This window comes from Manacus candei, unplaced genomic scaffold, assembly GCF_025592945.1.
Source record: "Manacus candei isolate 608988 ecotype Guabito, Panama unplaced genomic scaffold, ASM2559294v1 h1tg000060l, whole genome shotgun sequence".
Taxonomy (NCBI): Eukaryota; Metazoa; Chordata; class Aves; order Passeriformes; family Pipridae; genus Manacus; species Manacus candei.
The window spans coordinates 9924007-9948324 of NW_026138108.1; the positions used below are offsets into that span (position 1 = coordinate 9924007).

At 35.5% G+C, this 24318-nt stretch overlaps 1 protein-coding gene across 5 annotated transcripts in view; it reads right to left on the reverse strand.

Annotated features, from left to right (window-relative positions):
* Window positions 1-24318, reverse strand: part of SBF2 (SET binding factor 2) — a 257500-nt gene that overhangs the window by 33113 nt on the left and 200069 nt on the right. For 4 of the 5 annotated variants that reach the window (XM_051803854.1, XM_051803853.1, XM_051803856.1 and 1 more), the window contains exons 18-29: window positions 23550-23720; window positions 21964-22226; window positions 20555-20727; window positions 20223-20296; window positions 19645-19840; window positions 18356-18483; window positions 15940-16115; window positions 14879-15024; window positions 10870-11068; window positions 9071-9267; window positions 4055-4192; window positions 2815-2910 (exon numbers count right to left, since the gene is read on the reverse strand). In XM_051803854.1, coding sequence (XP_051659814.1) covers window positions 2815-2910; window positions 4055-4192; window positions 9071-9267; window positions 10870-11068; window positions 14879-15024; window positions 15940-16115; window positions 18356-18483; window positions 19645-19840; window positions 20223-20296; window positions 20555-20727; window positions 21964-22226; window positions 23550-23720 — 1957 coding nt within the window. The remainder of the gene's footprint in view (window positions 1-2814; window positions 2911-4054; window positions 4193-9070; window positions 9268-10869; window positions 11069-14878; window positions 15025-15939; window positions 16116-18355; window positions 18484-19644; window positions 19841-20222; window positions 20297-20554; window positions 20728-21963; window positions 22227-23549; window positions 23721-24318) is intronic. The other variant, XM_051803857.1, reaches the window with a different exon arrangement.

The following is a 24318-nucleotide window of genomic DNA, read 5'->3' on the forward strand; positions in this document are numbered from 1 at the left end:
CCACATCAACACAACCAAGTTCTTTTAAATCAAATATTCTGTTGAAACATACTAAAAATGTTAATGTCACCTGTTTTTAATTCTCTGAGCTGGGTCTGTATTTATTAATTATAAATATCCTAGTATTTTTTCAATAACAGCAAATCATACTCAAAAAACTTTTTATTCTACTAAATTACACAACAATGCCAGGTAAGAAGTGATGCTCTGTAGAGCCACACTATATTTATGAAGTAATATAAGAAGAAAAACTATGGATTTTGAGTGAGCTTGCAATTCTTATGAAAGATATCACCCAAGGTATTGCCAAAAAAAAGTCCAAGAATGAAATATAATGAAATATAATATTATGAAATATAAGTATTTGAACAAATATTTCAGATCAAAAACAACCTGACTGGGCTTTGGGCAGATACTTTGTTACAGTGTTCCAGATAAAGTAAAAAACCACATTGACACAGACACAAATATTCAGAACAATTGATGAGTATTCAGAACAATGATGATTTCAAAAAATGCCAAATACTCCTCAAGCACTGGAATGTATCTTTTAACTTAAATTTTAAAATAACGTGTATTAAAAATACATTGTCTATAGCACAAAAACCAGAAAATGTAATTTTCAGCTGGTGTATCATAGCTGAACCTGGCTTTTGAGCCCTGGTATGTGTGATAATTTAAACAAGGAAAGAAAGAGTGATCCAGAATCCAAACCACAAAAGTACTGCTATTGTATTTTGTACAGTGTAATACATAATCCATGGCTGCTTGCTACTTCACATCTGAAATATAACTAGCTATGAAAAAGTAGTAAGAAACTTTGCAATAATGAATTTGAGAACAATTTTAAAGATTTCATATACTTTGTGTATTTTACAAGTTCTTTTAAAAGAATTGTGTCAACTAATCTAAAAAACCTAGTGTTTACTTCTCTGCAGGGAGATACTCCCTCTCTCTGTTCCCTCTTACCCTGTCAGCTTCTCACCTTCACTAGGGCTCCCATTGTACTTGTCAAACATTCTTATGTTTCAGCAAAGTCCTCACGTATCCTGCTGAACTGTGAATAGACACCTTTCAGATATAGAGAGCAGGTGTGGCATCAATCCAGCAAGACAGAAGATAACTTCTCTGCCCTCTTCCTGATTGCTGCTCAAATTTAGCCAAGAGACTTTAAAGTCCAGCAAAACAACACGCCTGTGACCTAATACTGCCTTGAGGTTCCTTTTTTCTTTGCTGAGTAGCAACAAACTCATCCTATCACACTTAGCACAAACTCTAATCCTAGAAACCAGCAATAGTTATTTCAGTAATCCTTTTATCTTCAAAAGACAACTTCCATGCAGTCAACCAGCAAGCTTTCCTTTACTTATCTGGAGCACCTCCTCTGCCCCTCAGCACCACTTCACTGTTGGCACTTTTGTCCCAGCACAAGGGGATGGAATCCAACCAAACATCTGCTGTCAGCTACCCAGCATTTTCACTATTTCAGTACTAAGTCGGGTTGGGCACAGCCATCACTTTATCTTAAGAACTGCAGGCACTTTCTCCCCTGCTCTCTTTGGTCCCTAATCATTTTACCTAGCCAGCTAAAATCACTTTGTTTTTTCATCTCCAGCTACAATACAACACAGTAACAAGACAGTGAGCAGGGAACATACACAAAACTTTTATATATGAAATATGGATATACTATGATCAATGAAGATGCACAGAATTTTCTGGTTTTTGGTGATCACCATTTCTTCTCCTGCCCTTCCTCTCTTCCCTTCTGCTACAATTCTCACATCACTTCTCTATACAGCTCTAAGCATTTTCTTTTCTTTTTCCCTTTCCCCTTTCCCCTCCCTCTCACATTTTTCCTTCTTTCATTTCCCTAATCCCATCCATGTCTTCTGGAGGTTTTTCTCTACAGAATTGTTTTATCCTTCCCCCTATGAAGCTACCTGTTTTGTATAACACAGTAAGATTTAGGTTGGAATAGACCACAGCAAGTCAACGTAGGCCTAACTAATTTTAGATGAGGTATCAAAAAGGAAGAAAAACAACTGTTAGATGCTTAGAAATAATTTTAAGAGGAGTTTTCAGGGCCAAAAGGTAATAAATCAAATATAAAATGTTCCCTTTTAGGAAATAGATGAATCCCTATATTAACAAACATGTATTTAAGGAATTTGGTGCATTAATTTATGCATATATTGCAGATAGAAAAATCGTAACAATTTCATCAGACTAGAAGTGTAAAAGTAGTGAAAAAGTATTTGGAATCCACTTGAAAGGTTCTTGTAGAAATGACACTGATGAGCCCCTGTACCTAAGAATAATTATTTCCAAACTGTATCTCCCTACTTATTATGCCTGGCCACATAATTAACTGCTACTTAGAGTAAAATTATTCAGATGGATTATTTGCAACTTTATGAAGCATCAGCTAAGCTTCAGCCAACATACTGGAATGATCTGCAATTGGAGACTCTAAAGTGTATTAAATGATAAAATAAAATATGCACTTTCAGGCAACACAGTTTAGACAAATTAAAAACATAGATGAATTCTAAAGTATTTAGAAACATTATTCCTCATTGAATGCCTCATTTTTCACTAATTCCAACATGAAACAAACTTTATTTCAATTGTAAAGGTTTTGAACAGAAATTTCATACTTAGATAATGTCGTGGACTGAGGCTAATCTGTAATTTCTGTTTTGTTGTTTCACAGAGCAATGAATCAGTAAGAAATATAATTATTTTTATTTCATTAACTTTTTTTTATCATTTAATACTTCAAATAATAGACTTTGAGCTAGTCTTACTAACCTCCTCGAGAAAAGCTATTGGATAGATTTACATCCAAATGTCCTGGCACTACCTGCTTAAACACAGTAGACATTCTTGAAGCCCTCGATTCAGTGCCTAAAGTCAGCCAAAAAAAGAATAGAAGATTAAAAAACTACAGCGTTAACCAGACTAACACTTATCATAACTGACAAAATGCCCTTTTTCACACAATAGAGCTAATTCTTGCCAATTTTGTACTTGAGATTTATTTTTTAAGACAAATGTGTACATTGGCAGCAGTATGGAGGTGTTAGATACAGCTAAGCAACCAACATATTTTATAATAAATGAAGCAAAGCATGCACACTTTGGGAATGGTGTTACTTTACATGAAAAGCCACTGTTTGGCAGTATTAGGCCAATTACAACTAAGACAAGACAGACACAATTTCAAGCTACACGGTCCTTTCTGACACCTTGGGTTTACCTTCACATAAACCTTATCAGGTTTCATCAAAAAAATAACTGAAATAAAACATGGATTAATTTCTTGGTGGTTCCACCTAGGCATAACTCAAACAGTGTATTTTGGAAGAGTTTTCACTGCGAGAAAAGCTCTATTGGGAAATTACATTAGAAACCCACTATGAGTATGCAACACATAAAAATGCCTACATGCCTTCCATTGCTGCTGCAGCTAAACAGTCTATCTGTTCATACAAAATCTGAGCTTGCAGTCAGATTACTGCTTCATTATATGAAATAGAGAAGTATTTTGTGTTCTTTTCAATTTGGCAGTCTCTTATTCAATATGCAGTTTACAATGCACTTAATTTGCTGTAAAAGACTTTACTTTTTAGTTTTGCTTCTTCATATCATGTAATTGTTGTATGGTAAAAAAACAAACAAAAAAAACTAACTGCAAAGTTTTGGCATCTTGACATTCTGGAGAACTTTATTTTATTTGTTCCAGAATTGTAATAAATGACTAATGCCTCAAGACTGACCATCATACTCAAGTGAATTCCACCACAAACTATGACCCACAGGTGGATGATTGTTTACTGTCAGACTAATACCAAAAATATTTTGGGAAGGATTATAAACATCCTTTACATACAGAAAACACTTTCACTGAAGCTAAGAGTGAACAGGCTATCTGGTAAGTCTAACAACAAAGAAGCAACAGAATTCATATGGGACATTGAAATAACATCCTATCAGAGAAAACTCGTTCTTCAACTTAATCACAGAAAAGCACTACACAAACCAATTTTACCTGGAGACAGAGCAATTGTTGGGCTAACAGTGAGAGTATTACTGCCATTCATTTTGCAGTGGACGGATATCACATTCAGTAAGGCTTGTAGGTATTTTTCCTGTTCTATACTGCTTGAAGATTCTAAAGAAGCAGGAGCTAGAGGCACAAGAAGAATGGAATACATTAAAATACAAAAAGACAATTTAGAAATACACAGAATAGCAAAACAAAAGGCTTCTTCTGTAAAGCAGAGCACTGAAAATGTCATAGTTTGTCTCAAAGGTTCAGCTGTTCATCACCTGGCTGCAGAGCAGGACTCAGCAATGTTCTCTTCTGCACAGAGCTGAATGTCTGAAACCTCATGGTCACTGCTTAAAATCCACCATTAGCCAGTGATGAAAACAAACAGTGAAAATAATGTAGCATTCCCTTCACTCTCCAAAGGAAAAATAACATTTCTAAGTTTGTGCTACTTGTCAGCAAATTTCAGCCTTTGAAAACAATGTGCAGACAAACAACAGACAGAACTGTGTCTTTGACAAAAGTAAGTTGAAATCATACTCAAGAAGCTCTTCCTCATTCTGGAAAAGGAAGGTTACTTACCTGTACCTGGAGGTTCCTTGAGATGCAGTGCCCATTCACTGAAGTTCATGTGTACCAGACACTGGTGTTCATACACTCTGCTGTATTTAGAGATATCAGTGGACACAGTCCACATGTCCTTCAGGTACCCTATCCCCAGAACCTGATGATTTCAATGGATTACAGAAGAGAGGAAAGAGGATGGACAGGGCATGCACACCTGGAAAAGTAACACTCCCGCTCCCCAGTGACAGTCCACCAGCTGACCAGCAGGTAACTTCAGGAAGTGTCTTCCCACATGTTTGGGTAACTTGTAGGAGGGGGGAGATGCACTGTTGAGAGTACCACAATTCCTTCTCTGAAAACCCCTGAACAATCCTTTACAAGAATGTTGTTTCAGATGACCATAGATCTCAGAAACAGAATCATTCTCCAACTGTTACCAATGTTCCTTAATTTGCTGGAGACATGGAAAAGGACTACTTCAGAGAAAGAGAAGTGGCTCCAAAAGACTGGATGAAAGCAAAGCCAGAGAGGAAACAGAGAGTTTAGAAACAGAGGGCAGAGAAACAAAAAGCAAGATAAGAAGGTATGATGCCTTGAGAAAGTGTTGAAGTTAAGCAGACGGCTCACTTAAGACCATCTTAAAACTTAAGAAACCACTACAAAAACACAGAACCAAGGAAAAAAAGCCCTTGAAAATAAGAAAAATAAAAAAACTACACCCATTATGCCCAGATGCAAGGACTTTAAGGAAGGAAAGGAGATGAAGATCAGGTCTTGTGTCATACTACAATGACAAAAACAGTATCCATTATCAGTAAGTCAGGGTTTTTTTCAAATTATTAACAAAATTTTTGGAATTCTTGTTTATTGCAGCCAGCTCTGGACTTACTAAAGGACAAAAATTTCATAGTTGTTTAAACAGAATTTAGTAGCTTGACCACAAGAGCCAAGATTTAGAATAAGAGATAGAGTCAAAGAATTTGACTGAACACATTTTGACAAACAAACATGGTAACCTGCAAATTGTGTTCTCCTGTGATGATACAATCATACTCTATGCTGGAGACTAATAGACAGTAACCTAATTAGCTGGAGGTGGCAAAGGAAATTTCATGATAGCCCTGTTAAAATTACTGCCTGAATTGAAAGTACAATTAGGAAGTGATTAGATAATGTACATGCTGTTTCTGCCTGACCAAGTGGAAACAGCCTGAAGAGGAACATTATTTTCTCTTTAACTCCTAAGCCTGGAATGATCTCTGGGTCTCCTAGTCCTTGAATTAATGCCACAAAAAGTCAATTTAGGTCTAAACGATTTAGTTAAATGAAAGGAAGTGAAATCTCTAAATGAAAGGATGATGTCCATACCACTTGCACTTACAAAGTTTTCTTTTCTGAAGAGTGTTGCATGTGTTTTAGGAAAAAGATTCAGAAGACAAACAGTTTGACTTATATGAAAGTCTGTTACTGAACTAGGCACATATCAGAATTAAAGACTGAGAGCAAAAATGTCCTTGTGAAAGACTAGAGATGGAAAATTTGCCCTTCATCCTTACCACCAGTCATCCCATCACACAGGGCTTAACAGCAGTATAAAGAGGTGAAAGACAACAGGTGACTCAAAAGCATGAACCCCCTACTGCACTGGTTAACCGGGTTTTCTATAAAATGACTAATCTTTCAAGTGCTGTATCATGAAGGTGATTACAGCAAAATGGATTTAAGCATTTTCCATTTTCCAGGAAAGAAATGCATTGCTTAGCAATGCACTAAGACTGCCTCTCTGCTAACGTGCTCTATTATGCCTGGTTTCAGGCTGCTCCTAATACAGTCAATAATCCAGCCTACATCAAGATAACTGTTCTCTTGGACAGTGCTACTACATACAAGAAACAGAAATGCTCTTCCTACAGGGTAGCTGACCAAGACATTGTAATTCAGGTGTAGAATGTTTAGAACATTAGAAATTTAGAACTACAATGCCCTGTAATGAAATTCCCAGAAAGGTCAAAGTGTATTTCAGAAACCAACTTTCATGTATCAAAGGAACTTTTCAAAAGACCTGTATACTCTCCATTCCATATTCAAACATCTGTTAATAATCCTTTTAAAGACAATTCTGTTGCACACATAGTTTAGTTCCAGACAGAAATTCAGTGCTGTGCATAATTTCTCTAAAAAGTATGTTCTGTTTTTCTTACATAACATATGGATCTCCAACTATGCTTTGAAAACTTAAGCTTAACACGTCACGTAACAGGAGATCACAAAAATGTTTATTGAATTCCAGCAGGTCCTCTTTGCTTCCGTGTATCAATCCATCCTAATAAAATCCATCCTAATAAAAATCTACTCCTATGAAATCTCTGCTTAGGAAGGTATGAATCTGTCAGCTTGAATTTAACTTCAGATTATCGTTGCCCTCTTAACTTGCATCATAATGCATTTTTCAATATAAACTTTCCTTCATTGTGCACAACTCCTACTGAGGCAAATACATGCACCTGTGTATAACTACTTTTGTTCATCAGTTTTGTTTCACCAGGCTTCAACTTCATTTTGAATAAAATAATTATCCTATAAATATATTCAATTTTCCTTGCAGTACATTCCTGAGGAGAGTCTCCATTTTTTTTCCACATTTGAAAACAAACTAACTCCAGAAGCGAGTATCTCTGTCAAATATAGTTACTGTCAATCAGTTTACCTACTGCCTAATATTCTGCTGGAAGTGTGGCAATGGGAATTTAAAAGACCATAAAAAAATTTAAAAAGAAATCACCTACAAAAGCAATAAGACCACACACAGGAAACACATTTTATTGGGTCAGGCTTTGAAAATCTTGTTTGGGAAGGCTCTCTTACTCCCATGCACATAGATATGATAGCTACTAGAGAAAACATGGAGGTGTTTTTATTTATACAATTTCAAGACTATTCCTGCACTTTTTTTTCAATTTATTCTATCGGTACCAGGTTAAAGATGCCTAGCCAGTATTTCAGCTAAGATAAATGGTATTAAATCAGTGTAAGACTAACACTTGAATTGCCATGCTTAAGATTCACACCATAAGCCTGTGGAAGAACTGGTGTAGCCATTAGCTTTGTGCTGCCACATTTCATTAATCCTTTCAACAAAAATGCCATATATAAATTTAAATTCATTACCTTGCTCACCACTCCAACTAAAAAATGCCCCCACAAAACATGGCAGAGGTACAGTGAATCAATGCTATAGCAATGAATATTCAGCAGATAATTAGTGATTCACAAATTACTGTTAATAGCCAGTCCAGATGCTGTCTAACGTAACAAGCATTTTTCTAATAGCTCTGAAATCATGATATTTTAAAGGTGCATTTGATACAGATAAAAAACTTCATTATGTCTGATGTAAAGTGCTCTTTACAAGTAAGAAAAATGTCGTTTTCATAAAGAAACTCTGTGAAGGAAAAATTCAGGAGGACTATGTAAAAAATATTTAAATAATGTAATCTTCAAACTACTTTTATGTGACATGCATGTAAGTGTACAGTATGCTTGTTATAGGTTTTGAAAAACTCTGCAGAATAAACTTCAGTAAAGTCAGACCTTTTAATTATGCTTCAGTCAATACTGGAGTGAAACGTAAACATTAACAGGACAGAGGAATTCCTTTGCTCCCTTAATGAGTTCCTGGACTCAAAAAAGAAAAATTATGGCCTAATCCTTGAATAATTTCTAAAAAACTATTGGTTTGATTACAGAAAATACTGACTCTCCTTCTTGGCATGAAATTAACTCTGAAAAAATTATCAGCATATGACATGGAAATCCAGGCAGTCATAATAAGCATCCTAAACACTGCCTGTGAATAATGAAACTCAAATAATGCTCTTTCCAAAATTAATGCTGCCCTAATATCATATTCTGAAAAACTAACTATTCTGATAAATCTTGTGTTGGTCCAGTCTTGATCACACAAAGGAAGAGATTTACTTAATGCAAAGACTCCAACTAGAACCTTTCAAGTCTGTGTTTTACAAAAGAAAGAAATTAAACTAGTATTACAATGAAAAACATGAGAAAAATCAAATAGACAATGATATCTATAACATTTCATGTAGTCCTCTATTAAAAGGGACATCATACACTCGTTATATAAACCATGTAATGGAAAAAGTTAATTTAAGGGAAACAGGAGAAGTTTGCATTGTACTTAAGAGATATCAGATTTTACTGAAGACTTTTGGTATGTCTGTAATCTCTGTCCAAATTATTCACTGACATTTTTGAACCACTTTCATTCCATTCAGGATCTGCTTCTTGACACACAGTAATTAATAATATCGGATAACCACTCATATCCTGAGACTTCTGATTCAATTGAATCACTGATTTCCTCCAGAAAAGTAAGTATTTCCATGTAAAAGTCCTTGTAGAGAAAGCCTAGCTGCCTCAACTCACCTGTAGGATGTGTGTTTTGTGATTTGAAGAGGCCCACAACACTTTTTCCATGAAAGCCCCCAGACCTTAGCAGAAGAGTGCTGTTTTTAGTGTTCTTCCAACAGACCACGGGCAGGCGGTTGTGTCGGTAACAGCGAGCCACTCTCTGCAGGCTGCTGTCCTGGACACACTGGGGGACCACCAGCAGCCCAGGGTAACTGCAGGGACAAGAAGGAGGGGAAAAAAAATTGAACAACAATTAAAACTGCTCAACGATGAAAAAAAAAACCAAACAAAACACCAACACAAAATTACAAGTTGAAAATACATCTTAATGAAAAGACGCCTTACCTGTTGGAATGGTTTTTATTTACTAAGTAATTTTTAGTTCAATCCCAGTAAACACCTCAATTTGTAAAGAAAACTGCATTTTAAATAGAACTTGAATTATGAACAAATTGCAAGACTATCACTATTAGTCACTTTCCACTTAAGGTTACATTTTATTTGGCAGTATTTTTTTTCTTAGTGTATCTCTTATCTGCCACTGTAATGAAGTCGTATTTTTAAGCATGACAGAAAACAGAATTTTGAGGCATGCAAATGATGCAGTAGTTTTGTTTTGACACTTGTATATGAAATATGAGAATTGAAAGGAAAGAATGTTAGATTGCCTAAAGTATCACAATGAAAACAATAGTTTTTGGTTTATGACAAAATACATTTAAATTTTACAGTCAGATTCCTTGGAACACTGCTTGAAACTGTTTGTGTACTTTTAAAAACACTACAATACAGGGAGAGATTAGGAAATTCACCGATGTAATACCTTTAAAGGTGGAAATCCCAGTAAGACTGTAGTGTGTTCACATTTGTGAAAGAAGGATTCAAGGAATATGAAATATTATTTTCTACCTCCTCAAAAAAAAAATCAACTTAAGTGCCAATTTCATATGTTAAGAAGAAGCTGAGACACAGGGAACAGTTACTGCTTACTAAACAGCTTTGTTTCTCTATAATATACACTGTTCCTGTAAATTCAATTCTTTAATATTTGCTGAACTGCAGTCAGACAAAATAAATGTACGTGACATTTACAGTCAAACTTCTTAAAATGCAGTAAACCAAACTAATATAGCAGTAGATTAGTATTTATATCCTGAGATTTTTAATCTGCTCGGATATTAATTACCTTTTAAAAAAGCGCCCTCTAGAATATTGAAACCCAGTGGTTTTAGGGGAGGAAAGAGTTGTCTGCATAACGTTCAATGTGTAATGAAAATGCACAGATTTAATGCGTTCATCTGCGTTGTACTCAGGGGTGATTAAACAAAAACAGTACTTTAGATAAGTCATAAAACAAGAAAGGATCTAGTATTTTCCTTCTGCGTCCTTCTTCCACGAAGAATTGGTGATTCCATTGTCCATAATGAAAGCAATGACTAGTCAAAACTGGCTTTAGAGAATGCAAATGTCTTTTGATATGACTCATGCAGATATGCTTTTGTATTAAAAAGAATGTTTGTGGGCCATGGTAGTAAACTACATCAGCTTTCACAACAAAAGGAGGAGTTAGTGACATTCATGTGCTAAAACAGAGTATGTGACTTTCAGCACATGATAAACTTTGAAAGTAGACACTTTCATGAATTTAATTTTAACATGTATTTTTTAATTTGAAGAAAATATTTATTTTTAATTCTTTCTGAGGCTTGCTTTTTTATTTAGGAACAGAAGAGACTTTAAATGCAAATATATTTATGCAAATATACATATACGTGCCTCTACTTTCAACTCCTTAACTGTGTTGGTAAACTCACCTCCTGCAAAGTGAATACATCCTGTTCAGTGCAGTTATTCTTAAGTATTCTGTTTTTGAGCGAGAAGAGTTAGTGCTGATGGTCCCCAGTCCCAAACGCTGGTAGTCTCTGAAACAGGCTTTTTCTACTAATTGCTCCATTGTTGATTTTTCTGATGCTTTCAGGGTCCCGCCTGTGTGCATTTCGCTGTCGTCTGAAACTAAAGTCAAAAATCTTTAGGAGTTTGCGACTGGGGAGGTCAGCAGGTACACAAAAAACAGTGCTACTTTCTTCTAAACAATATATTATTCTGTCTTTCAGTGACAAGTGGCAAGAACTAAGACACACAAACCACAGTGTATAAAATTCATAAACAATAAAATAGTATCTTAGGAAACCTGACTATATCGCACAGTTACCTCCAGCACTTGTGGCTGGCATGGCTGACATCTCTCTTGCTAAAATCTTGGGAAAAGTCATCTCACATATTCATTTGAACCAAAGACAGATAACTTTTTTTTGCAAATTTACAAATTCTTTATGAATTCTTTACAAATTCATTACACATTCAAGATAAAAATGGACCACACAATTCTGTTATTTTTAAACTATCTTCAAAAGAGGTATGATCTCTTAAAGGTTTGGTTCAACTTAAAAAATCTTTCAGTGTTCTAATTTCACAACAGATGACTGTTGGTTTCTTAATGTCTCTGTTTCAGTGTCAAACAGCAGCTTTCTTCAGCCGTGCACATCAGCTGCACTTCTCAAAGCAGAAAAACCTTCAACTGTGAGAGATAAAAAACTATGTCACAAGTTCAAACTACTCTGAAATTCAAGTCAAGCAAGGTCTTCGTACAAAACCTGCCACCTGCCTGTTAGTGACACTTCTCAGCTATTTCCAAATGCTTCTGAAAGCAGATTTACTGCTCACAGCACGTATCAGTTACTTGCTACCACCTCAAGCATTGAAATATGTGTGTACAAGATGTATTTCTTCAAGAATGATGCCCTGGAAAGTACATAAGGATTTAAATTTAAAACAATACTTTAAAACACTGGAAATTAAAATTATTAAAAAAAATAAAATTATGATATAATTAAAATTTTACTGGCAGTAGACAACATTCAGAATTTACAGTAGTACCTATACGATTTTGTTTTCTGTGCATCTTAGTATAAAAGCTGAATGAGTCATGTTTTTTGCCCTTTCAGCTCATCAAACAAAATCAAAAATTCTCTCTTTGATCTGAATAACAGAGTTTAATACTGTGGATATCTCCTCTTTTTCCTGTGTTTTCATATTTGTCATGGTAAGAAAGAAGTTACACAACATTTAAAGTATAAAGTGTACTAATGAGAAACAAAAATAAATCAGTTTTAGAAATAATTTTATTTTTTGTCATACAGAAACTTGGTATTTAACAGATTTCAATGGAAAACCATAACTGACTCAGGTAAGATGAGGTTGCATTTTTTAAAATACTTTTTTCTAAATGTACTTTTCTCTCATGAAAGGAGGTATACTGGTGATCAGTATTTGCAAAACACTTTCCTGTGCATAAAAAGCTAGAGATAAAAGCTCATATCAATGTTCTTAATCTGGAGAGACAACACAATATCTTCAACTTGATTTATTTGATTTTGAAAAGACGAGGGATAAACCCTCTATTTTACTATTCTTGAGATGTGACTATTTGCAAAAGCAGGTTTTGCAGTCTCTTGTTTTATTGAACACACCAGTATAATCACCTATAGGAAACAGAATTTATTACTGATTTAGAGATTATAAACTCTGAAAATAAAATGATGAGGAGGAATTGGAGGGAAGTTAGGTGTTCATTGGCAATAAATAACTACAGTGTCCAGTTTTGGAAATCACATTGTAAGTTACATGTGGACTAGTTTAAGAAGTCTGAGAAAAGAGCAATGAAGATGATCATAAGCCTATCAAGACTAATAAACAAAGAACTGAAAAAAAGAACTGTGGATATTTAATATCCAGAAAAGAACAGAGAAACATTACAATAGGCTATAAATACATTAAACTGCAATCAGAATGAAGGAATTCATCTCTATATGTATACAGAGGCAGAGTAAGAAACGAAGGCATCAAATTGCAGCAAGATGATGTTTGGTCCTGAATATCAGAAAGTTGCTTGTTTTTCTCCAGCATTAAGGAGGGTTGTATGATCTGCCTAGAGTTGTGAAACCTTCGTCTTTGAAAGCTTCTAAGAAAAAGTTAGGTAAACACCTATAAGGAACAGTTGATGGATGTTGATCTTGCCCTGGGGCAGAGAGATGGACTAGTTGACCTCTTGAAGTTCCTTCCAACCCCATCTTTAACATTTCTTTTTTAAGACAATGCATCACCTGCTGCAGATAGTTCCTGTTTGACTCACTGTTGGTAAAGCTGCATAGTTTCCCATACTTCAGTTTTTGAGACTCGCAAACAAGTCAAAAACAAAGTCAAAAATACAGCAGTCAAAATAAAAGAAATTGCAGTGATTACTTCCTATGGTTATTTGTACTCTGTCTGGAGCAAAGAGCCACCACTGCTGTCAGCTGACTGTACCTGATGTGCTAGTGCTGCATGGAGAGAAAAGCAAACTGTTAGCCCTTGGTCACCTTACACATTCCCAGCCAAAACATCTGTAGAACAGCAGGTCTGAAGACTCACCATAACTTATATTTTATATTTTTGCTAGGGGAGGAAAAAAGTGACTATTCACTAATGTTTATATAACACCTGGTTCATGGAAGAACACAGTTGTTTTGTGTATCAGCAATGCAAAACCTTAAAATTTCTTCATCATCAAGGGCAGTATGTCTACACAGGTATGACTGTGCTTTGTGTCTCTGGGTGAAGGACACAAAATCACCCCCAAATCACCCAAGTACAGCCTGCAGAATTGCTTCTGATCCAAAGAATCTGCAACATCAGAATACATGCTAACTCAGCCCTTAAGGAAAGTGCTGGAAATTCAATTAAGAAAGTAATTTTTCAGCACTGTAAAGACACTCTGTATTTTCTAAATCTTATTTTTTGCCTTTTTCTCACCACTTTATCTGGAATGAAAGAAGAGAATCAATATTTGTCAGCTCAACTGCAATGGCTTTCTTCCATTTTGGAGAGATCAGAGACAGTGCTTTAGTCCTGCTTTGGACAACTTTCACAGATCTGCTCATAAGTCACATAAGTTGCCTTGCTCAATGACTAAATATTCAAAAAGAAAATTTGGCTTGTTTGATGTTTTGAAGAAATTATCAGTGTTTGATAAACACTTAATTATCTGAGATGCTTATGGTTTTTTAAAAAGAAAGAATGGTATGACAAAACACCACCTGTTTATGTACAGGAGAATCTGGTTCCCTCTAGTGGTTTATTATAAATTAGCAGTGGTCCATCCAGATAAGGATATATTGACAGCAGCACATGGAAAGAATAGAACATTTCTGGAGAAAGTCAAACTCCACACCATCACACAAACAGGACAAAGTGCCCAAATCCCCTTATACCTTCTGCCCCAAATCCTTCCACCCAAAATTTTGGAAAGTGGTATATTCAGTAGTAATGACTTCTGCTGCTTTCAGAAATCATTTGTCAGTTCCACATCCACAAAAGCCTCCAATAATGTTTGCTCATTCTTGCATCTCACCAGTTACTGCTTTCTCACTGTAGACTAATTGCAGATGCTTAAAGAGAAATGGAGGCTACAGCATGCTTCTGTACTGTTTCATCTATGCTAGTATGATGTAAAAAAATGATCTAAAAGATACTATATTTAAATAGTTTGATAATAAAAAATAATCTCATACTTCACCATACCACTGAATTAAGTCAACTTCCTCTTCTGCCTCGTCATGGCAAAAGAAAACACTCACTAAATGTACAGATCTGAAACCCTTCTCTTTCCTGTCTAGGAAGACTCTACGATTTCATTTCGAAAACATTTCTTACTCAACAGACTGGAAAGGAAGCATAATAGGATAGACTTATTAACCAACATGGAAAAAAATATTTTACTATTACCAGAGATATCATCATCTTCATTCCAGCCCGGGCGATTCCCTCTTTCTTCCACGATTGTGCCTGTCTTCTTCTTCAATAAATACTGGCGTCCAATTGTCATCTTCCCGGCACGCTTTGCTCCTTTCACAATGCTCTTTGAGAAGGTACTATAAATTCAAAGCAAGAAGAATATTTAGAAAGAAGCATATGATTCTCCCTAATAGCATTTACAGATTTCTATGATGAACACAAATAAAATGTATTTGATAATTTTTCACTTAATACGAAGTCAATAATTATAAACTTCAGAAAAATTACTTCCCATATTGATTTTTAAACACAAATTTTATTACTTTGAGATAAATTTGTGTCTATAACATCTAATGGCAACGAATAAGCAGATATCATATTTCTTTAGGTATTTTTATTTTGCTAGCAATGTGATAAATCTAGAAAGTTGACAAAGTAAAGGCAGGAAAGACAGAAATTACCTTAAACTTTTAGGATTTCATGACTACCTTGGGATTCTACTTTTCTGTGTCAACAATTCAATAATCAACAGAGAATCACAGGAGCTATCACTCTGGAATAGACTAATGATGCTGCTGGTCCAGTAAAATTAATGTGTAATATAAAACTTAAAAGTAGACCTAAAGCTCAAACTCTAAATTAAAAACCACTAAAGCAAATGCACAGGGTAAAATTAATTCTAATCTAGATTAGGTTGTTAACCTATAATACACTATGAATCTTGTTTCCATGTTGGCACAGGTTGCACAGCTCAAGATGCTACTTATATTTTCAAAATATAAGTATGTTTCAAAATGTAATAAGGTGCCTGTCCAAACCTACTGCATCAAGAAATTTAGATAAATAATATAATTTCCATATCAAGTAAACATCTGTATCATACTAACCTACCTCTTGTTCAGGAAATATAAAGAGATGCAGAATAGTAATCACTTATTTTGACATTTCTGAAAAGTGATCTACATTTGTGCAAAGCCCTCAGACTGTTCAATGTGTTTGACTAATACGAAACAAGAACATCAGCAATAAAAGAAGAAGAAGAAAGTCTATACCGGAATGAAGTGTTCTTTTCTTTCTGTTTTGGTAAAATTATCTGTGGTGCTGTTTGCCCAGCTGCGAATGCAAAAGTGCTGAAGATGGACTGGGGGTAACGGAACTTCATTAACTGTTTCTTAAATATTTCCACCACTTCGGGACTTACTTCTTCATCAAATGCTACTTTAATTAACTGCATATTAAAGACATGACATGTTAGAAACTGAAAAAAAATAAATAAATTACAGAAATACGGAAATTAAAAGATTCTAAAATTCATTAGCAAAATTTTCATGCTTATGCAATATTATGCCTATCAGAAAATACAAATATATTCACATACATCTTATTTATTTTGAGGGATATTACAAATTTGAATAATTTTTTATTTACATTTTAAATTTATGCCCTAACACTAAGGTATTTTCACTAAGAAGCATCTGGAATTCTCATAATATCAAACACAAAATATTTTGGTAAATCCACGTAGTAGTGCTGGCACTAAGATGTCTGCAACAGTTCAAATACTGGTCACATGGGACAGCTTAGCTTGGCAATATTCTCCCAGCTCTGCCCCTATACTGGGAACTAAGGTTGGTAATGCACTTCAAAGACTCTCACCAAGGCAATGATTTCAGCATTCATATGTCATAACCATTATATTTCTATTACTTAGACAGTCCAATTTTTGCCTCACCTTGCAAACTATAGAAAACTGCTCATAACAAAAATGTGACCATGAAATCTGGTCCTTAAAAAGGAAATAGCCTTGTGCTATTCAATGCTGATCCCTCCACTTGACTAAAAACGCTTTTTTGAAAAGTTTGGGGAGAAAAGGAAATCCCATCCAATCATCCTCATCCAAAAGGAAGACAGTCAACAATTCAGGGAAAAAGAAAAAGAGACAGAAAGTACGGAATCCATAAAAAGGCCCAAAAGAACTTCAAGAATGTGGAAAAAGCAAACAAAGAAATATCCTAGAGCTTTACTTTTGAGCGCATACCTAGACCCCTTTTGAATGTCTTTTGCTTGCCATCTAAAAGGTGGATTTCATCCTTGCTTTTCTAATTCTACTTGTTTTGTAAATACTTTCCAAATGACTAATAACTTTGTTGTTCTAGGACCTCCTTGAAAGGAGCTCTTCACTCTTTCGGGGTAATGCTGATCTGAAGTTTTAAAGAGATTAAATAGCATAACTGCGCACAAAACCATCTGAAAAATCATTAGTAATAAACAAAGAGGAGGGGCTATTTCATACTGCACTGAACTCTGGCTGTTACATAGGGAACGGAGAGTAAACTGTTTGCTGATTGTTTTTGTTCTCCTAACCTAATACAAAACTATGCTAAACAAAAGCAAAGATGATGTTTGACCTGAATCCAGCACTAAAAACACTGTGTCTGTATTTATCACATCGTTGAAGCATGCTAACTATTCTGGTAAAAAGATTCCTGGAAAATAAGAGTCCTCTCACAAGTCCATAAGAACAACGCTTTTTTTGCTTATTTTACTCACTTGTATTCCTAATCTTATGCTCTTGAAGAGGATATTGAAGGATGATTAGCTAAATAATGTTGGTTACTGTAAGGAATTAGTAAAATGCTGACGATCTAGGTTGTTATGTTTTCAAATGTTAAGAGTTATTGTTCTCAATGAAAATATACTTCTGCAGTCAGTCAACCCAACAAAGTATTTCATATCTTAAGTACTTCATTCTACTTTCAGTCCATGATATAAAATTCTTTGCTTTCAACTTTCGATCTCTTATGGTTTGACCACAGCTAATATCACTATCAAAGGGAAGAATTCAGGGAAGACTTCAGGATTCCTAACTCTTAGAAGTCCATCTCTGTCAATTGCCCTGAAGTACATGCTTCTGTTGAACACACCAAGGGGGATCCTACAGATGGAAGAATTCCAGGATCTGTGCCAGTCATGTAGAGACTCACTGGTTCTGGTCAGTGGTGGCTACTCTAAAGATTCCTGGAAGTGCAGCTTCCATGTGCAATATACCATGACTTTCTGTCATGGATTTTAACAGAAGGTTGGTAAAGTGTCAAGTATCTATAAGAAAGCAATATTTATAGCTTTTCCATATTCATTCCATGTAGCTGGAAGAGAGAGAATGCATGTTTCCACTGGTCTGCCTAGGCCTCTACTTACATGAAGATATTTTGGATCCAAAGTAGCCCCTTACTGGATCCAAAACAGACAGGTGAGGAAAGCAGTGAAAGAAATCCAATGTAAAAATGGTAACCCTCTGTAAATATCAACTGGGTCAAGAAAGGCCAGGGTTTCTATGAGGACTGCATTCTCTGTCGACTTTGCAGGGCAGAAAATTGGACTCTTCACAAACAGCAGGACAAAGAGCTGCTCGTAAATGTATTGAGCTGACTGTGCAGTCACATAAATTTTTCAAAAACTTCCTTTTACCTGAAAGGTAGCTGAACTGATCTGCAGTCCTTCCTGCATACTCTGCTGCAGCTGGTTCTGGATACTGATCTTCTTCTCCTTCGTAACAGATGCAATAGGAAAGCTCCGGATCACTGTCTGCTCTCCAACTGAGGACCACAACACACAGACACTTGTTAGATCACAGAGTCAGATCTGCTTCAGTCACATTGTCATTTGAATAGATAGCAATGAGTAAGTACAAAGCAACATGAACGTAATGGGAGAGAATAAATTTCAGGCAAAATACCTGAAAAGGTGGTTAATTTCTAAAGCATTATTTGTAATGTGAATTTCTGCTTAATTTCAGCTGGGATAATTAGAAAAAATAGTCTCCTTCCTTCTTAGTCTTTCTACATGATGGAAGTGCACCCCCAAAATCTGGGTTGGTAGGGGGTAAAGAAACAATTTCAAGCTTATTCAAATTTCATATTGTATCGTACAACTTATAAACAAGAAATTGTATACATTGATTACTTTACATACGATCACAAACTTTCCCCCAAAAACTTATACTTTTGAATGACAATCTGCTTAGAAATGGCAGATGTCAAAACATGAAAATTTATCATTTAGAAGAGTTATTTCCATTACATATTGAAAAAATACTGCATTTACAAGCAATAATTTTAGGTAGACACAGGAATATTTTTCTTTTAACTTGCTTCCAACGTCTGAAAAAAAAATTTATGAAAACCTAGGAGTAGTGGAAGTTGCAGATCTCACATGGATTTTATGTTCCCTCTTAATGGTGAAGAAGCTTACAAACATTGCTGTGCAAACCAGCAATATTAAACCAACCTTACAGGTGGAAAAGAGATATAAAGATACCAAGCATTTTGTCCATTCTAAAGTCTATGAAAATTATTAAAGTATGATCAGGAATGTTCCTGTTTTCTGTCTCCAATTTTAGGTAGTCCATAAAAGCCCATGATGCCATGTGACAGCTACTGAAGTTTCCTTTAAGACATGTATATATGATTTTATATTACATAAATGACTGAAGACAGAACTCTAAATATCTACCAATACACAGGAATAAACAAACCTTTAGCATCTGAAGAAGTAAGCTGCAGTTAAGTGCAAAATCAAAATCAATCATATTCAGTGATAAAAGCTTGTATTAAGAGATTATTTTTATGCAACAAACATGAAAAATTATACTGTGAGGTATGTGCATTTTGATGTTGATACTTGAATAGGTGGACAGGCCAGCTCAAAATCCTGCCTATCCTGAAGGATCACAATTATAACTGTTTGGATTTTCTTACCCAGCTGATCATGAGGAGTGCCTTTAAATATAATTCTGTAAGTGGTAAGGAACAAAGCTCCTTCAGCAGGGAGGATATGAGGACCTCCAAGCAGTCCTCCGGTAGCTTCCTCTCTGCCATCAGGATCCAGCAGCACACGGAGACCTTCACAAACAAATTCCTCTCCTGGCAGTAAAGTTGGTCGTAGAATTTTGGGCTGATGAAAATAAATGAAATGTGTAAGTGTAATGGTAATATCAATGTCATACCTCAGTCTAGTTACAATATTTGGTTTTAAAAGCTTCAAAACAAAATTATTATGAGACTGAGTCCAAAGAAGGGAGATGGAGTTTGGACTCAACTAAGAGAAATGGGTCTCAAAAAGCAGTGGGCATGCAATGGCTTGTTTATGATCAGAGGTTTGGCTCTAGTAGTTTCATATTTCATGAGACCAAAGCCAAGCACTTTATTTATCACTGCTGGAAATTTTCTTCTAATGTTTTGATGTTTCCTCCTAACATTATGAGAGGAAAAAAAGATTACTAAATTGCATGATTCTAATACTTGTAAGGAATACAAATATGTTTCATAATACTTGCCTTCTGTATTGGTGGAAGCCTCCTACTCTCACGATGGACAGCCTCCAGAGTCTCTATGTGCATTGCTACAATGCCTGAAAAGCAGTAATACCATAAGTGAAGTCTCACACAATGTGAAAAAGAAAGCTGCAATCTAATTAAAACTCTTGATACTCTGAAATTCTTAAATTTAAACATCAAGGGAATGATTATCTAAAATTCAACAGCAATTACAGCCTGGAAAAGAAATCTAACCTTCTGATACAACTGAAAGTAACTGAAACTAAAAAGTGCATTTGTCTCACTAGGAAAAAAAAAAAGAGTACAAACCACCTTTTTGTCACAATTCCTACCTGGTATCATGCAATGCAGCCCCTTGATGTGATCCTGGGTAACTCCACTTTCTGTGCAGACCTTGTCAATAAATCTGGTGATGAAGCGCACGACTGCATTGGCAACGTCGTTGTTCTCCGAGTCCTCAAATCCACTCTCAGTGTCATAACTCTCTGCAACACTGCCTGCAATACTACAGGTAGAAATAAAAGCAATGTCAAGTGTGAAAAATTCAGCTGTTCATGCACATATGATACCTGGCTAGACAAAGACAAGCTGTGGGGTTTTTCCTCTAGTTACAATTCACAAACCTTGCTAAAAGCGTATGGTGGTACCACAGGTACATTGTACCTGCATTAACACTGTCAAAACTTCATGGATGATGACAGAGGAGCTTTCCCTTCATGAGCCCAGTGCAGAGAGGCCCACAAGAGAAAACAGCTTTTTTGAAGTGAGCTCTATGTCTTCTCTTCATAAAGTCAAGTACAGTATTTACAACCCATGGTAAACAAATATTCAGTTACATAGAGAAATATACATTAAATGCATATTTTGGTTGCAGAGCAAAGGAATCAAAATCTAAAAAGACCTAAGAAAAGTTTTTTTGTGCATCAGATAAGCAAGCAAGTCAGTGGTAGATGTACTTTGAGCATCTAAAAATGCCTCCCATAATATTAAGGGCCAGATTCATAGATTGCAACATACACCACAGCCACATACAACTCACAGGCATAGTGAGCATGCCTGAGATTAGAGGTGTTTAGTCAGAAGAAATCGGTAACAGCATGGGGAGTTTTGTCCTGATAGCCTTTTACTTGACATCAGGGTTTTCACATGGTGTTCTATGATTTTATCAGGTGGGAATTTTGTACAGATTAGTGATAATAAGACAACAAACAGAGAGGGAGGAAGGTTTGTTATGAAATGTTCTGGATTTGCATGCTAGGAAACATAACTGATGTTATACTCCTCCTGCTTCCTTAGTAATTTAACCTTTGCCATTGTGGTTTAGCCCTCTTGCTTTTTGTGGCCTCAATGCCTTTCCTCCTTGCAGCTGTTGCACAGAAATTGTGATTTTATGGATACTATACAAATGGTTTCTTGATTTTAGGTTCATACACAGGGGTTTTTTCAAGTTACGTAAAAACTAACAGAGTGGTTTTCAGGCTGCTGTTTTCTTTCTCACCATACCCTGTGTTTGTCTTCAACAGCCATAGAACTTTTATGTTCCTTTAAATGGTAGTAAATTACTCTAGATTAAGTTCTGTTATTCAAGAGGAATATCGGACTTCTGCTCTCCTTAACTAATGAACTTGAAAAGAAGTGAAGGAACTGAAACAATCTGGTATTTAGAATAAGCCCTAAAAGGTAAGACCACTTTGCAAACCGTGCAAAACCTGACTGATGAGCGCTGACCTCGCAGACCCACCTGTTTGTGACAATGCTGTTGCTTCCGCTCTCCCAGTCACCAGTGGCTGAAGTTCTCAGCAGCTTGTTCTTACTCGTGTCCAGTGGTACCAGCAGATAGACCATGAGGTTGGCAAAATGAATTGCCTGACTGAAAACTGTGCTTTCCTCATTCTGGACTAGCTCCTGCTGTGTCTGTTTATTAAGAGTTGGCCACAATCGCAGCTGCTCGGCAGCCAGGTCCATTGCTGTCTTTTCCTGGTCTGGGCTTGCAGAATTCTTCTCCTAGAATACATACAGAAAGAAATATAAAGACACAGAAGAAATAATAAAGCTATAACTTAAAAGAACATTGTTTAGTCAAAACTTCATTTAATTAATTTCTTAATAAAACTCTTCGGTTATTTAAATGACATAGTCATTTAAAAAGAAAAAGCAAATAACTACACTCAGTAGGGTCTAAGGAGAGTTATGATTATGGGAAATGAGCTTTGAAAGTGGTTTACAGAAATACACAAGTAGTATAATGGAGACAGATCTAAATAACATAATTTCTTTTGAGATCTTTTCTATGTCATACAGTGTTCCTTGTTTCTTCAGAGTGGTTTACTGACTTTAATATAGCTCCCCTCCTGAGCTTATCCACTTAGCTCACATATGAACAAGCATAAATCAGATTGAGAAACAACATGCAGCTCATTGCCTGATTCAGGAGATATTCTCCAAATTCCTAGGATGCTCAGGTGAGAGAAGCTTGTCTGTAAATAGTTTCCAGACCAGCTGAAACATTCATGTTTTAATATGCTGGAGTCCAATTCTAGCATTAGCTTGAAGCAAACTAGGTAGATGGCACACAATCAAACTACAATAAAGGAATCTGGCAGCCGATATTAGTGACCTAATGCCTGATGTTAAATTAATTAAAGACTAGATACCTTGCAAATGCTTTTTCCATACTAAGTTGAGCTAATTTTCCATATAAACATATGTGAGGGTTTAAAGGAGATGCTTCCCTGTAAGTGCTACTGTTCTTCACATCTTTCTTTACATAGTGACAGATTGGAGGAGGTTCCCTGTACACAAACCCATGGTCCTTTTCTCTTTACCCCTGAAATGTCTTTGCAGTTCTTCATTCTGACTACATTTCTGGGAACAGCTCTGTCTGTTTTCCTTCCTCTCTTTACAACACTGTATACTTCGGGTAGCATAGACTTTTCAGTCACATAGTTGATACTGATATTTTCATAAAAGAAGAGAGATTACAAGTGGCTCTTTTCTATGTATATGTGCTCCTTAAAAAAACCCCATAATCTAATCTTAGCATGCTGCAAGGCATCCCATTATACTACTCTCAGAAAAAATATACACATTAGAGTGTGGAAAATTCTACAAAAGGTCCTTGTTTGAAAAATCGTAAATGCAACATCAGATTATAATGCTTTGCAAATAAATGTACATTTTTATTATTTCTCATGTTATTGTATGCTGTGTAATACAGGGAAAATGAAAGAAAAATACACAGAATAACTTCACTCTCTGTAACTCAGGAGACAATTAAAATGTGAATAAAAATACTACTTTAACATTTACTTTAATGTATTTTCCTACCTTTTGTTTTAACTGTACTGCATGGTTGTCATCTTTGGCTGTAAGGTAAAGGGCACGAACTTGATTTTGCACGTTGCTGTAAAAGGTTGTTTCCCAAAACTGTTGGTTAGTCCAGATAGGATGATCTTGTACACAGGTGTAAGCAAACTGACTAACGCCAGGTGCTAATTTCTGAAAGTAAAAAATGTGCAAAGTTAACGAATAAGTCCTATTTTTTAATTTCTTTCAAAGGCTATGACTTGAGTACTGAAATATAAATACATATATTTTTTATATATACATATATATATATACACATATACATAAAATTAGTTGTACAGACTGAAATATGCCACTGAGTTCTTCCAAAAAAACTCATTTGTTGCAACAGTAGAAGATTAGATAAATTGTTATCTTCAGTGTTATTTACTGTACTCTATGACCCAAATCCAGCTTCTGAAAGTGTGCTAAATTGGGTATGTTCTTTGAAGTCACAAGGGTCTGGATCACTGTAAGGTCTCAAACAAACCCAGGATTGTTACAGCATTAGTCATTATGAATTAACCATTTTTTTCAAGTAGATCTATTTATTTAGGTTGCACTAGTCTCCCAGTGAGTTGTTTAATGTTCTTGATAACAACATACAATGAAAGGAAATTTATTTCAATGATCTGAATCATGAAGAATGAAATCCTTTATCATATATTCTTACTTTTTGAAAAGAAGGTGGCCACAAAAAGATCTGTGTTGTATACTGTGTTTGCTACTGTTGTAGCAAAGAAGGAGGTAA